The sequence below is a fragment of the Mobula hypostoma genome, chromosome 9 (assembly GCF_963921235.1).
Source record: "Mobula hypostoma chromosome 9, sMobHyp1.1, whole genome shotgun sequence".
In the NCBI taxonomy this organism is placed as follows: Eukaryota; Metazoa; Chordata; class Chondrichthyes; order Myliobatiformes; family Myliobatidae; genus Mobula; species Mobula hypostoma.
Window position 1 is genome coordinate 102,786,142 of NC_086105.1, and position 14,457 is coordinate 102,800,598.

The following is a 14,457-nucleotide window of genomic DNA, read 5'->3' on the forward strand; positions in this document are numbered from 1 at the left end:
CATGCTAGTGCAAGGGACAACAATGTCAGAATTACAAAGGAAGTGCTCTGCAGATGGACAATAAGCTGCAAGTCTATAATGAGGTAGTTTGTGAGGTTGACCATTAACTGCATGATACAAGTGGACTATTTCATAGTTCAAAGGTTCAAAGTAAATTTATTGTGAAAGTACAAATATGTCACCAGAAATAATCCTGAGATTCATTTTCTTGCAGGCACACTCAACAAATCCAAGAATCATAATAGAATCAGTGAATCACCACACTCAACAGGGAGGACAAACAACACATGAGTAAAAGACAATGAACTGTGCCAATACAAAGGAGAAAAAAACAATAAGTACTGAGTACAGGAGATGAAGATTCCTTGAAAGTGAGTCCAAAGCTTGTGGAAAAAGTTTAGTGATGGGGCAAGGCAAGTTGGATGAAATTATTTCCATTAGTTCAAGAGACTGATGGTTGAAATAATAACTGTTCCTGAACCTGGAGGAGTGAGTCCTGAGACTCTGTACCTTCTTCCTGAAAGCAGCAGTGAGAAGAGAGCATGATTTGGGTGGGGTGGAGTCTCTGATGATGGATGTGACTTTCCTGCAACAGTGTTCCATGTAGATGTGTTGAATGGAAGGGAGGACTTTCCCCATGATGGACTGGGCCGCATTCATCATTGTTCTTATAGTCTTTTATATTCTCATAACAAATGGAATAGTAACTATCCTTGATCCTAATGGTACCTGCTTTCAGGCTTTTGATTCTCCTGTTTGACAGGAGAGGAGATAAGAGAGCACGTTAAGGCAAAAGCAGTTGAAGATTTTTTTTTAAATCACATTTAGTGTAAACCCAGACTTTTCATTCAATGTTGAAACACTTAATTCTATCAATTCCTCGCTATGGCTGGAACATTTATTTACAAAGTGCAAATGTTCATCGCCAGCTCCCACAAAACACATCACATCCATCCTTCACATTCAACTCTAAGTTCTGGGAATAGAGAGGTTGTAATTGTGGTTCTTTCTCCATGGGTCATCCTTTCCTGATTTACTCACAATTCTGAGGCAGTGCAGGGTCTTTTGCTGGCTACTGTCTGATTTACATCATGCTCACAGGCAGTATGTCCAGATGACCCACTATCAGTACTTGCCCTCTGTTCCCACACCAGCAGTCATTTCTGGCACCAGAGAACAAGCAAGTGCATCCTTTCCTGGCTCTGAAATCAATTTTAAAAAGCTTAGCTTTATTTGTCACATACACATTGAAACATTCAGTGAAATGCCTCATTCACGTCAAGTCAAGTCAAATCAGCAAGGATTATGCTGGGCAGCCCACAAGGATCACCAAGGTTCTGGTACCAACATCGCATGCCCACAATTGACTAGCCCTAATGCATAGGTTTGGAATGAGGGAGGAAGTTAGAACCCCAGGAGGAAATGCACGCAGACTCGAGGAGAATGCACGAGCATCTTGCAGACAGCGAGGGGGAATCAAATCCAAATCTTACAGCTGGGCATGTAAAGTGATGGGATTTGTGAGGGGATCGTGCAGTGCCCCTATTAACTGTTTGAAGAGAGACAGAGAGAGACATTCATCACTGATGGTTTGTTTGGAAAGGAGAGAGAGATGAAGATTAACAGTGGACTGTCACTTTAAGGCATTGGAAGTAAGTTTGGATTTCTACTGAATTTAGAGATGGAGACAGCACCAAGCAGCTCGAAGGTTGCTATGGTGACTAAAGGCAGATTGTTGATGTTACTTTCAAGGACTTGGTGCCTGCTTGCACTCCTTTACAGACAAAGGAGGGAGGGACTCTTTGAATGACAGGTGATGCTCAGCCTGGTGAAATAAATGAGAGGTCAGATAATACAGACCTCAGACACATGATCTGGACACTGAATGAGCATTGTTGTGCCCGCAGGAAAAATTTGTTTTGGAGGATCGATCAGGCGGATCGATCCAAATTGCTATTCCATTGGTGCAGAAGGGGTTGACTGGTGGGGAGTTGTCTATGTGTCCACCCTCGCCTGGTTGATAGCTCCACCACAGAAGACCGGTCCCCCTGGTTAATGTCACAGTTGGTGACTTGTAAAGGATTTCGGAGGATTGACGGCATCAGCTCACCTGAAGACTCAACTCACTTTCTCTCTCTCTCCATCACTACTCAACTAAATACCACAAACTGAACTGAACTGAACTTTACTCAACATCATAAGACTGTATCTTTTTACCCCTAGACATAAAGTAGCTTGGTTTTTTCATACATATGTATATTCCACACTTACTGATTTACTTACTTATATATAATCATTGCTAACCTGTTTGATTTATTTACATTTATATTACTGTATTGTGTAGTCACTAATAAATATTATTAGTTTATAGCAATACGAGACTCCAAAGTGTTTTCCATCTCTGCTGGTTCTTTATCCCCGTCACGGGGTACGTGACACATTAAATGCTAAGCCTCTGTGCCATTACATTTTTATAGTATATTAAAAATGGTCTTAAAACCAAAGCGCATCTTTGAGCATATGAACCACTGGCTTAATCACATGGAACTCTGAAATCAGGAGCTTGTGAGCTGTGACAATGTGCAGTGATATCCATTAATGTAGATGTTGGTGGTTTCTGTGACAGAGTGCATCTTTACTTTGCTACAGCTGGTGATCTAGAAATAAACACTTAATTTGTTTTCACTTCATTCCGATGGGGCCACAGTGAATGGCGGTGTTCATAAGATAGGGTTCATCTCTCTGTAGATTAGAATATCAGATTGTGAAGGGTGACCAGTGGAGGAAAGAACCACAAATGCATCTCCTCCATTCCTAGAACTTAGAGCTGAATATAATGGATGGATGTGTTAAATGGAAGCTAGAGCTGAACTCCCACATTTTGAACATAAGTGTACCAGCTTTGCTCCACCTCCACATCACACCCTGTTGCAGCAACAGATGAGCATTTCTAATTTTTGATGAAATATTTTTGATAATTCAGATAGGCCTCTGTTTACTTTCAACATAAGTGACGTTTCCAGCAATGAAACTTGACAGTGTTTTACAATGATCTGCACATATCTGGTCTGAGTGTGAAAGACCACAACCAAAGCTATTGTGGACACTTTCCTTATTTTAAAGTAGACAGTTGTTGGATTTTCATTCTCTGCACCTGTTGTTTTAAACTAAAAATTGTATTAATTTATTCTATTCTGTATGCTATAATACATTTTCTAAACAAAAGTGTGGGTATTATCCCGGTCATCAAATCTCTCTTAAAAATGGCCCACTGATGAATAATTAAATCATTGCTCTGTATAGAGAATCTTTTTATAATTCATCCCAACTATGTGGTACTTTGGTACAAAAATGGTCTAAGATGTGATGGTGATGGGAGAATGGGGAGGTGTTAATGGATTGTGTGGGAGGATGACTACAGAAAATCTAAGATCTTTGGAAATACTCTGAGGACTGACAGTGTGTCATTGGGCTGATAACTTGTTATGAAACGTGAGATAAAAGTGAGAATTTGGCTGTTACTTTTCCCCAAAGTACATCAGTTAGTTTACTTCTAAATTAGTTCAGCAGATGAGAAATGCTTTGACCTGTCCTGGGACAGTGAAAGGTCGAACAGCACAATGTCTGCTTTTTAACAAAAAACCATTGTTCATCTCAACATTGACCAAGTCAAAGATCTTTTAATTTTATTCTCTAGAGATGAAGAATTTACTTCTGTGAGAGAAATGTTGTTTCTTTATTGTAGCAAAGAGAATGCTTACAGATATTTTTCAACTTTTGAAGAAAATGACCATACAAAGAGGAGTATTGTGCCACCTTTACATTAGCATGACTTGAACCTGATGTTACACAATTTCTTTAAGCAAACAATGCATTGTAGATGCTGATAATACAGGTTTTCATTGCATTTCTGAAGGTGGTTAAAACCCTAATGCAGGTTATAGATTTAATGGTAGTTGCTGGAGAGAGCTTCTGTCACCAGTTTAAAAAACTTGTAGACAGCTTCATGTTCCTCTGGTCTGAATGCCTTTTTATCATGAAGGGCGAGTTCAACAATGAAGGCCTGGCTGAGAAGCTGTGAAGAAAAACAATAATCATACAACATTGAAACAAACCTGGAAAGCAAAACTCAAACCTCCAAAGACTTGATACAGAATTGCCCAGAAGGAGTCCATTTTGAACTCTGGGTCGATGTCAGTTCCCAGTCTTGCAAATACGTTGGGCCCCACCTTTTTCCTTGTACCCCGACATCATATCCCTATTTCATGTGCCCATCAAAGCCTTTTTGACTCTTTTTGACAAACAGTAGCTAATTAACTAGAAGCACAGCAAACTGGAGCAAACTCTCTACAGACAACACCCAATGTCAGGATAATTTCAAAGTCCCTGGAGCAGTGAAGTCAAAAACAATCCTTCATCTGTTAGATGTTGAATAAAGGGAAATTGAAATCAACTTCTCAGGAAAATTTCAAAAGGACTGCCTCTTGCACAGTGAGCAGATGTGCTCTTTTTGCCTGCAGTTTAGTCCATGATGCTTGGTTGTCATGTTTGTTACGACTCTGTAATTGAGAAAAATCTATAGCACCCCATTTATGAAAATTTGCACATCCTAGAAAGATTGGTGTTTACCTTGAAATTTTGAGTGTCTACTCCGATTGTTTGATGTTTACTGCTGAGATCATGGAAATTGGTTTCAATACTCTTCAAATCCTCAATTGCAGTGTTCAGAGCCTTTAGCACTTTGTCTGCATGAGCCTGAACACCAGGGTCACCGACTGCAAAACGGCCATTGAAATTCTTAAACAGTCTGGTCGTCCAGGGATAAACCGCGAATACCCTAGAAAGAGAAAAACAAATTGCCTAGTTTCTGTTGTGATAACTTGGAATTAATTAATTGCTCAAAGTTCATGATTTAGGACCTTTTTATCAAATAAAGAGTTGATTTTCTTGTGGGTTTAACTAGAACCTCAGTGCAGTGTTGAATACTAATTCCCTCACCCAATGACAACATCTAGGCAAGCATAGAAAATTAAAGAGCCTTCACCAGAACCATAGTTGAAAATACAGTGCATGATTTAAACATAAAACAGAAAATACATTTTCAACATACAGTACCTTGCCAAGGCTTGGGCAGTTATTGTTTTCTTATCCAAATGGTCCCATTTGTTCGTGATGTATTGTTCCTGAGCCTTAGTTAATTTCACCATTTTGGCTGTTAAGCTCTCACTGTCACTGCTCACGCAAGAAAGCTGTGTTGATCTGGAGTTTTGACTTCACTTTTATAGGCTCCGAAATGGCTCATCTCAGGCTAAAACATTTCTGTAATAGGCTGATTACATGATGGGTTGGGCACACTTTCCAAATGTGGGCTGCAACCCTTCTGTGTTTGTGTGTTAACACTTGCTGAACAATTGCTTGTCTGAGCCTCACTTCTGCCCATCCAACACGAAGAATAATTCTCCAATTTTGTCGAATATTAATTCAATACATTCATTTTCAAACTGTAGAACTCTCTCCTTGTTAGTTGAAATTCAGCTTTTACACTTTTTCATTAAATAATACTATTTTTCAAAAATTAATACATTTCTGATGTTGAAATTAAATCCATGACTATTATAATATAGCTTCATTAATGTTCTCATCTGTAAAGATATGGGATTATAGCAATGGAAAACTTATGACAAACTTACATCAGTAAATTGAGACAAGATTATTTTGAAATACTGAGCTACAGCAATAATGAGCACTTCATGGTCCCTGGGGTCTTTCTGACTGATGACTCTGCTATCAACGTTCACTGGGTAACTAATAGCAATTTGCATCGTCTGTGGGTAGTATTATGCATTTGGTAAATGGACACATATGGACAAAGCTCTATTTCTGTTTTGTGTGTCCATTGAATAGAGAACCAGCCATGAGCATTCACGAGTTACTGTAGGTGAAGTGTAAACATGAAAAGACCAATGAGGGAAAATGTGGGTTCACTACGAACAAAGATCGGAGACTTTATAATAGGAAATAATAAAATGACAGAGGAACTAAACCAATGTCTCCTGTCTGCTTAAGTATTGGATTTTCAATAGGCTTTCAATAAGGTTGTGTTCAGAAGATAAACAGGGACAGCTCACATAGAATTTGGGGGTCACTGTGTCCATTGAGAGTTGTTTAACAAATGGAAAACAGAGTAGAGAAACAGACCCCTCATGGATAGTCATGCTGCAGCTAATGGGGTCCATCAGGGATCAGTGCTTGGACCCCAAACATTTACAATGTCTGTTAACAGTTTATCTGAGAAGACCTACTGTAACATTTCCAGATTTGCTGATGATAGAGAACTAATTGGGAATTTTCTGTTTAGACAGAACTAGAGTATGATATTCAATTCTGGTCACTCATCATTGGAAGGATGTGGAGGCCATGGGGAGGGTTCAGAAGATGTTTATCAGTGTGCTGGCTGGATTGGAGGGAATGTGGTATAAGGACAGTGGACAGATGAGAGTTGTTTTCACTGGAGTGGAAGAGGGGTAACCTGACAGAACTTTATAAAGTTATGAGAGGTTTCGATAGACTAGACAGCCAGTGTTTTATTGCCCAGGGTTCAAATGTCTACTACTGGAAGGCTGCATTTATCGTAAGACGGGGAAGTTCAATAGGTTTTTTTTAACGGAGTGGTGAGTGTTGTTGCTGTGTTACCATCAGTGGTAGAAGAGGTAGATATGATAGAAGTGTTGAAGAGGCTCCCTGAAAGACACATAAAGTGTACAGGGAACGAGGGATATGGATCACATGCAGGCAGAATGGATTAGATGTTGCTAGCTTAATTAGTTTGATTGAAGGGCCTTTTCCTGTCCTGTATTGTTCTAGGTTCCAAAACCTTGGTGAAATATCAGAAATGTTATTGTACAAAATTTTGGTCTTTGCTTTCTGAAAAAGACATACTAGATCTTAAGGTGAGTGCAAAGTTTCAAAGGACGGGTCAGAATATCAGATGTGGATGAAAAGCGCAGGTATTGATATAGCCACAAGTACAGCCTGAGCTGTTGAGTAATTCCAGCATTCTGTTTATGAGGTTTCCAGCATTTGCAAGTGGTTTTGATTGTCAGATGTGAGGGTGCTTACCAGTGATAGCACAATGTTCAAATACATTTTCTACTCAGTAAATGAAGTAGCCCATGCCTTGATACAACAATCCTCATAAAACATTATACTGTAAGTAGCCGGTATTATTCACATCAGGAAAGTACCAGGTAACAACAATCTCCAACAAGATGTCATGCAGACATTGGTCCTTGTGTTCAAGAGCATTCTTATCATTGAGTCCCACCATCAACATCCTGGGCATCTCCACTGACCAGGTTCCAAATTTGATCAGATACAGAACTACTCTGGATGCGTGAACGGGGCAGACACTGGCTATGCAATAGCAAGAGACTCACTAATACCATGGTAAAAAACTTTCCGACTTTCACCAAAGGTACAATTCTGCGTATGATAGAATACACCCCACTTGTCTGAATGAGGATGGCCCCATCAGCACAGAAGAAGCTGCTCACCACCATCCACACTTACACACCAGCTTGCCTGAATGTTCCTCCATCAGCCATCCATGCACCCTGTCCTCTCCAGCCACTGCAGCAGTCGTTGCACAAAGCTGCCCACAACTCCAGCTTCAGCTGCTCTGCTTCTGTATTGTCCCTTTAAGAGACAAAACACAATGGATCTATTGCTAAATTGATAAATCAGTTTGCTATTGTCACATGTACTAAGATAGTCTGAAGCAATAACAGAATGCAGAATAAAGTGTTACTTTTACCAAGAAGGTGCAGCGCAAGTCGACAATAAGTTTCAAGGCCACAATGAGGTAGATTGTGTGGTCGAGAGATCATCCTACTACAGTAATATTCAATACCCTTAGAACTGTGGGGTAGAAGCTGTCCTTGAGCCTACTTGTATGTGCTTACAAGCATTTGTATTGTCTACTCTATGGGAGGGTGGAGAAGAGAGCATGTCTGGGGTGAGTGGGGTGCTTAATTATGTTGGTTTCTTTAGCAAGGTGGTAAAAAATGTTGGTAGACTCCATGGAGAGGATGCTGGTTTTTGTTCTGTGCTAAATTCTGGTCACAACTCTGTATTTTCTGCTGATTATTGGGAGAACAGTTGCCACACCAACCTGTGATGCATCTGGATAGGATGCATTCTATGTTCTATCAATAAAAACTAGTGACGGTCGGATGGGACATGCCCGATTTCTGTAGCCTCCAGAAGAAACTGAGATTTCTTGGCCATGATGGAACTAGGAAACTGTGGGTGATATTCACTCCTGGGAACTTGAAGCTCTCAACCTACTTGATCTCAACACCGTTGATGTAATCAGGTGTGTGTGCACCACTCACCCTCGTGAAGTCAATCACCAGCTCTTTTGTTTCACTGACATTGAGGGAAAGATTGTTGTCATGACAGAATGTTATTAGTCTCGTACTTTACTCAGCTTATTGTTACTTGAGATTCGGCTCACTGTGGTGGTATCATTTGTAATGATGGATTTCGAGCAGAACCTGGCTACGCAATTGTGAGCGTACAGAGAGTACAGTGGGGTATCGCTGATGAAGCCTTGTGGGCCGCCAGTGTTGACAATAATGAAGATGGAGGTAATGCTACCTACCCTTACTGAGTGTGCTCTGTTGGTTAGGAAGTCAGGTTGTGTGCTGAAGACAGAGTAGTACTGTGAGATTGATGAACCTCTGTTCATGTGCTCATTCTGAAGCTGAAACAGCATGCTACAACTCTAGAGAGTCACCAGCACGATTTACAGTGGGACACATTACATACTGAGTCTATGTCTACTTGATTTAAATAACACTAGAGAGACATAGATTACTAGTATTGCACATGAAAATGCAGGAAAGAAATTTCTCAGAGTTGTTTCATTGTAAGTCAGAGGCTTTGCTTGGAGACACTTCAGTGAGGAAGTTGAACAAGGGTCAGGTAAGATGGAAGTGAGATCTTTTCCATCCGTCCATAGTCTTAGTAGCCGGCTGGTGGCATAGTGGCATCAGCATTGGACTTCGGAGCGATTCCATCCGTGCTGAGTTGAGCGTCGTTAGCAACTCATAAAAAGGAAATTGCCTGCTACAGAAACATCAACAACAAAAAGTTGCTGGCCTATGCTCTCTCTTGAGTTTAGAAGGCAATTTCCTTTTCCTTCTAGTCTTAGTGATTCAGGGATGGCTGTCAGGACAGTTGTGCGTACATCCTGCAGAACATGGGAAGGTCAGGGAAGCTTCCATGGTTCCTGGTGATTATACCTGTGGGAGGTGTGTTCAGTTGCAGTTCCTGACTGACTGTATAGAGTGACTGGGGCTGTAGATGAAACAAAAGGATGAGATACTGTAGAGGGAATTGAGAGAGATGGGTAGAAGGTTAAAAAGTAGGAGCAGTAGGGTTATAATCCCTGGGTAACTCCATGTGCTATGTTGTAATGAAATAGCAGGATAGGGCTGACGAATGTGTAGCTGATGAACTGGTGCAGGGAGACACACACCTCGAAATGGTGGGATATCTTCCAGGACCGAGATCACTTATACAAGAGGGACACATTGCAATAGGCTTCCTGATTGAGACAATTGCTAGAATTACTTGAATGGGTTTGAACAAGTTGAGCAGGATATGGATCCCAAAGTAGTTACGCAATCAATGAAAAAGCTGGAGTAAATATAGAGGTTAAAGTGAAAAACTCCAGCCGGCAGGAGCAGGACAAGGAGCGAGGAAGGTCCAACCACCTAAACTGCAAGCAGCCTGATAGGCTGATGATTTCGGAGCACCTTTGGCATGTGGGATTGTGATATTATATCTCTTACAGAAACATGATACATTGAGTGGATATCATTTGTTTGGATTTTCAAAAAGTCTTTAACAAGGTCTGACACACAATGCTGCTACTCTGGATAAGAGATAAAGTACAAGTATAGATAGAAATGTGGTTGATTACCTTAGAAGTCAAAGATTGGGGATAAGATGGTGCTTTTCACAATGGCTGCTCGTAACTTTTGGAATTCCACAAGGGTCAGTGTTAGATTTCCAGCATTTCATCTTATACAATAATGATCTGGATGAAGAAAATTATGATGTTATGGCTACATTTGATAAGTAGAAGAACAGGCAATATCCCAGAGGCAGGAAGCCTGCAAAATGACCTGGAGAGGTTGGGAGGTTGGGCAAAGAATAAGCAGATGGAATGTAGAATAGGAAGTGTGGGGTTATACACATTGGTAGGAAGAACAAAAGACTATTTTGTAAATGAGGAGAAAATTCAGAAAGCAGAGGTGTAAAGTTACTTGCGATTCCGAATCCTGAATTCCCTCAAGGTTAATTTACAGGTTGAGTCAATAGAAAACAAGACAAGTGCAATATTAACATTCATTTTGGGAGGATTAGTATATAAAAACAGATACGTAATGCTGAGGCTTTATAGTCATGCAGAATGATGCAAGAACATCAGGCACATATATGTATATAGCTAGGGTGTCAAAGGACTGTATTTCTCAATAAGGAGCAGAGAGCAAGTTTGTGGATCTCGAGGGACTAATATCAGAATTAGAATCAGGTTTATTATCACCGGCATGGGAAGTGAAATTTGTTAACTCGGCAGCAGCAGTTCAATGCAATACATAATCTAGCGGGGGAAAAAAGAATAATAATAAATAAAATTTTAAAAAATAAACAAGTAAACAATTACGTATATTAAATTCATTTTTAAAAAACATGCAAGAACAGAAATACTGTGTATTTTTTTAAAAAGTGAGGTAGTGTCCAAAGATTCAATGTCCATTTAGGAATCGGATGGCAGAGGGGAAAAAGCTGTTCCTGAATTGCTGAGTGTGTGCCTTCAGGCTTCTGTACCTCCTACCTGATGGTTACAGTGAGAAAAGGGCATGCCCTGGGTACTGGAGGTCCTTAATAATGGACACTACCTTTCTGAGACACCGCTCCCTCAAGATGTCCTGGGTACTTTGTAGGCTAGTACCCAAGATGGAGCTGACTAGATTTACAACCATCTGCAGCTTCTTTTGGTCCTGTACAGTAGCCCCTCCATACCAGACAATGATGTAGCCAGTCAGAATGCTCTCCACGGTACAACTGTAGAAGCTTTTGAGTGTATTTGTTGACATGCCAAATCTCTTCAAACTCCTAATAAAGTATAGCCACTGTCTTGCCTTCTTCATAACTACATCAATATGTTGGGACCAGGTTAGATCCTTAGAGATCTTGACACCCAGGAACTAGAAACAGCTCACTCTCTCCACTTCTGATCCCTCTATGAGGATTGGTATGTGTTCCTTTGTCTTACCCTTCCTGAAGTTCACAATCAAGTCTTTCATCTTACTGACGTTGAATGACTGGTTGTTGCTGCAATTTTGGGTCCTTTCTCCAAGGAAGGGTGTAGTAGATTGGAAGGGATCCAGAAACTCACAAGAAAGGTCATAGGAATAAATGGCTTGACATTTGAGAAGTGTTAGATGTCTCTGCGCTTGTACTCAATGGTGTTCAGACTAATAAGGAGCTATCTCAATGAAAACTATCAGAGACTGAAAGGCCTGGACAGAGTGGATGTGGAGAGAATGTTTCCATTAGGAGGAGATAATTGGATCCAAGGGCATGCCTTCAGAATTTAGGCTTGTCCCTTTAAAAGCGCTGAGGAGGAATTTCTTCAACCAAAGGGTAAAAAGAGGACATGGGATATCCTTGGCAGATAAAGTGGAGATGATTCTTCACCGTTTCTGTGCATATTAATGGAAAAAAAGGGAAAAGGTAGTGAGTATTTCCCCTTTAGGATCAGTGTGGCAAAGTATGTCGGGGTTACAAATGAAGGGTAAAGTTATAAATGTGTATTCTCATCTATATTTACTGTGGCAAAAGATATGAAACCGGGTAAGTTTATGGAAATTTTCAATGATATTCTGAAGCATTTTGACGTACAAAAGAGGAGGCAATTGCAGATGAAACTCAAAATAGTCTATATATCCCCAAGATACTTATATCAAGCTGCTCTGGTCACAGAAAGATAATTTGCATCTTAGAGTGGACTTCCAGCAATTGCATTGCAGGAAATTTTGGAGTTACTTAAACCAATTGAATGGTCCATTTCGGTGTTCCAGATAGGAAAAATGAATTCCTCTATTCATAATGAGTTTGAAAAAGACAATAATGATGATTATATCCCTTTTAAAATTGGATGTTGAATTTTTATAACTATGTGATTGAATATATTAATATAAAAACATAACAAAATACTTTTTCAGGATAAAGTTTTAAGGAGAGCCTGAATTACTTTTCACATTTTCCCTGGACTGTAGGAGACTGAGGGGTGAGCTGACAAGGGTTGTTTAAGATCATGAGGGCATAAATGGATGATCATAGTCTTTATCCAAGTGTAGGGGAGTCTAAAACTGAACAATGTGGTTATCTGGTGAAAGGGAAAAGATTTAAAAGACATCTGGCAGAAAAACTTATTCTCACAGAGTGGTGGGTGTATGAAATATGGTGGGAGAACAGGCTGTAGAAACAGGAACAAAGTGAGGAGATGGGACTAGGTCAGACAGACATTGGTAGGCATGGATGAGCTGGGCTGAATGGCCTGTTTCCATATTGTACAACTCTACAACTATATTTATCTATATTTTACGTGTAAAGCTTGCTTTATACAGTAAGTCATGATATGTTGCTGAATGTATAAACGCGATTCAGAGAGATTTCGATCTCCTATTTCAGTTATTTGCTTCTCAGAAATCTCTGCTGTGAACTTGATTCATTTACAATGGGGCAATAAGTAATTGCCATACAAACAGACAATTGTTGGCTCAATGTTTTTATGTCCAAGTTCTTTCTCCACTTTATTGTTATCAAGTAATAGAGGTAAACACACCCTGCAGTATTGTTTGTTTTCTTGCTAATAGACAAATTGACAGGTATTTTTTTCTGAAATTAAGTATATTTAATACATTCAGCCAAAGCAAATGATAAAGTATTGATTGAAGTGAAATTTTATTTAACTCAGTTTTTCAATTATGACAATTAATCAAAGACAAACTGTGGAATTAAATGATGATCTTGCGGTCGTTCACCATAATTTGTTGGTTGTGTCTTTAGCGGTACTTGGAGCTCAATTCATGTGCGAGCAACTCAAGGAACTTGTCGACAGCACAGTGGGTTGCTGGGGAGAATGCAGGCAAGTGAATGGCCAGAGTGACCGTGATACAATCAGCCAACAGCTGTAAAAGTGAAAAATAAATAACATAAGGCAGTGTTAATATCGTCAATGGATGATTTTACCCATTGAACAAGAATTGCTTCTTTGTACTTTGACTGCTTTCCTATGTATCGTGTAGCAGGAAAAAGTTTTCCCAGCTAAACTGAACAAGACTACACTTCAAGACCACTGAAATTTCAACTAAATAAAGTTGAAAGTTCAGGATTGCTGATCTAATTACAATAACATAGTTTGTGTCATGACAATGAGAAAGAATCTGTAAAATTGTTACATACGTGAAAGTTATGAGGATCCACAAGAAGTTCTTCACCATGTCTCTTGGCAAGCTTTTCCAGGTGTTTACTCAGGTTGTCCACGTTATGGGCTGCATCTGCCACAGCTTCCATGACAATGCGACCATGTCTTCTGACAGGCTGGTCAGAGGCTTTGTAGCCATTGAATTTTGGGAAGTATGTCTTAGCTTGAGGGTGGATCTCAAACAACCTTCACAAACACGGAAAATGAAAACAGAAATTATTTGCAGACACAATATACACTACATCTCACAGGATTAAATTCTGTTATTCTTCAGACCAGCAATCATGTTATTTTGGAAAAACTTCAATTCTATGCAGAGGATGTCTTTGTAGATTTATTAGTGGTCTCACTGTTCAAGAGAAATGCAAAGAAATGTTAACAATTACAAATAATAGCTGAAAATGCATTAATTATACTATGAACCTAAGAAAATTACCTGGCTAAAGCTTCCGCACCCCAAGCTTCAGCATTTGCCTTGATGTGGTTGCCCAGTTCCTCTATAACCTGTTTGTTGGGGCCAGAGAGTACCATTGTTGCAGAGTTTTCACTTTTTCAGATCTCTCATTAACCAGAAGATGCCTCTGGCTTGATGTGTCCGTATTTATTGTAATTCACACTGATCTACAAACTCTCCACCCCACTTTTCCCATTGGTTGTGGGTCCTGATTCATGGTCTACGTAATCTAATGATAAGAGACAATAGTGAACAGAGAACCAGTTGTCTGTTTCACAGACAACTGTTAGCAAAGATATCCTGTTCCAGTAAAGCTAAACACTACCTGCACACGTTTCACTTGACGCACAATTGTAAAGGTTTAGTTTATTGCCATGTAAGTTATCAGTAAATGAACATTAATATTCATCAATCAATGTGCATTTCCAAACTAATTCTG

General features: G+C 39.7%; 2 protein-coding genes across 2 annotated transcripts; both read right to left on the reverse strand.

Annotated features, from left to right (window-relative positions):
- Positions 1–3,730: 3,730 nt before the first annotated feature.
- Positions 3,731–5,235, reverse strand: LOC134351321 (hemoglobin subunit beta-like). Its single transcript, XM_063057396.1, has 3 exons — positions 5,116–5,235; positions 4,630–4,837; positions 3,731–4,075 (listed from the first exon to the last, which is right to left on the reverse strand). The coding sequence occupies exons 1-3, from the start codon at positions 5,205–5,207 to the stop codon at positions 3,947–3,949; spliced, it is 429 nt and encodes a 142-aa protein (XP_062913466.1). The 5' UTR covers positions 5,208–5,235; the 3' UTR covers positions 3,731–3,946.
- A 7,881-nt stretch (positions 5,236–13,116) lies between these two features.
- On the reverse strand, positions 13,117–14,130 carry LOC134351322 (hemoglobin subunit alpha-like). Its single transcript, XM_063057397.1, has 3 exons — positions 14,001–14,130; positions 13,543–13,750; positions 13,117–13,268 (listed from the first exon to the last, which is right to left on the reverse strand). Exons 1-3 carry the CDS (start codon positions 14,093–14,095, stop codon positions 13,143–13,145), a joined length of 429 nt encoding a protein of 142 aa, XP_062913467.1. The 5' UTR covers positions 14,096–14,130; the 3' UTR covers positions 13,117–13,142.
- Between the last annotated feature and the right edge of the window lie 327 nt (positions 14,131–14,457).

What these genes read in the sequence shown, in the direction of transcription:
- LOC134351321 (XM_063057396.1), bottom strand. Translation starts at nt 5,207, where the DNA reads ATGGTGAAATTAACTAAGGCTCAGGAACAATACATCACGAACAAATGG. An exon ending in ACTGCCCAAGCCTTGGCAAG is followed by an intron (nt 4,838 to 5,115) that starts GTACTGTATGTT and finishes TTCTCTTTCTAG; the next exon opens with GGTATTCGCGGTTTATCCCT. An exon ending in TAGACACTCAAAATTTCAAG is followed by an intron (nt 4,076 to 4,629) that starts GTAAACACCAAT and finishes TTTTCTTCACAG; the next exon opens with CTTCTCAGCCAGGCCTTCAT.
- LOC134351322 (XM_063057397.1), bottom strand. Translation starts at nt 14,095, where the DNA reads ATGGTACTCTCTGGCCCCAACAAACAGGTTATAGAGGAACTGGGCAAC. An exon ending in GGTGCGGAAGCTTTAGCCAG is followed by an intron (nt 13,751 to 14,000) that starts GTAATTTTCTTA and finishes GTGTTTGTGAAG; the next exon opens with GTTGTTTGAGATCCACCCTC. An exon ending in TGGATCCTCATAACTTTCAC is followed by an intron (nt 13,269 to 13,542) that starts GTATGTAACAAT and finishes TCACTTTTACAG; the next exon opens with CTGTTGGCTGATTGTATCAC.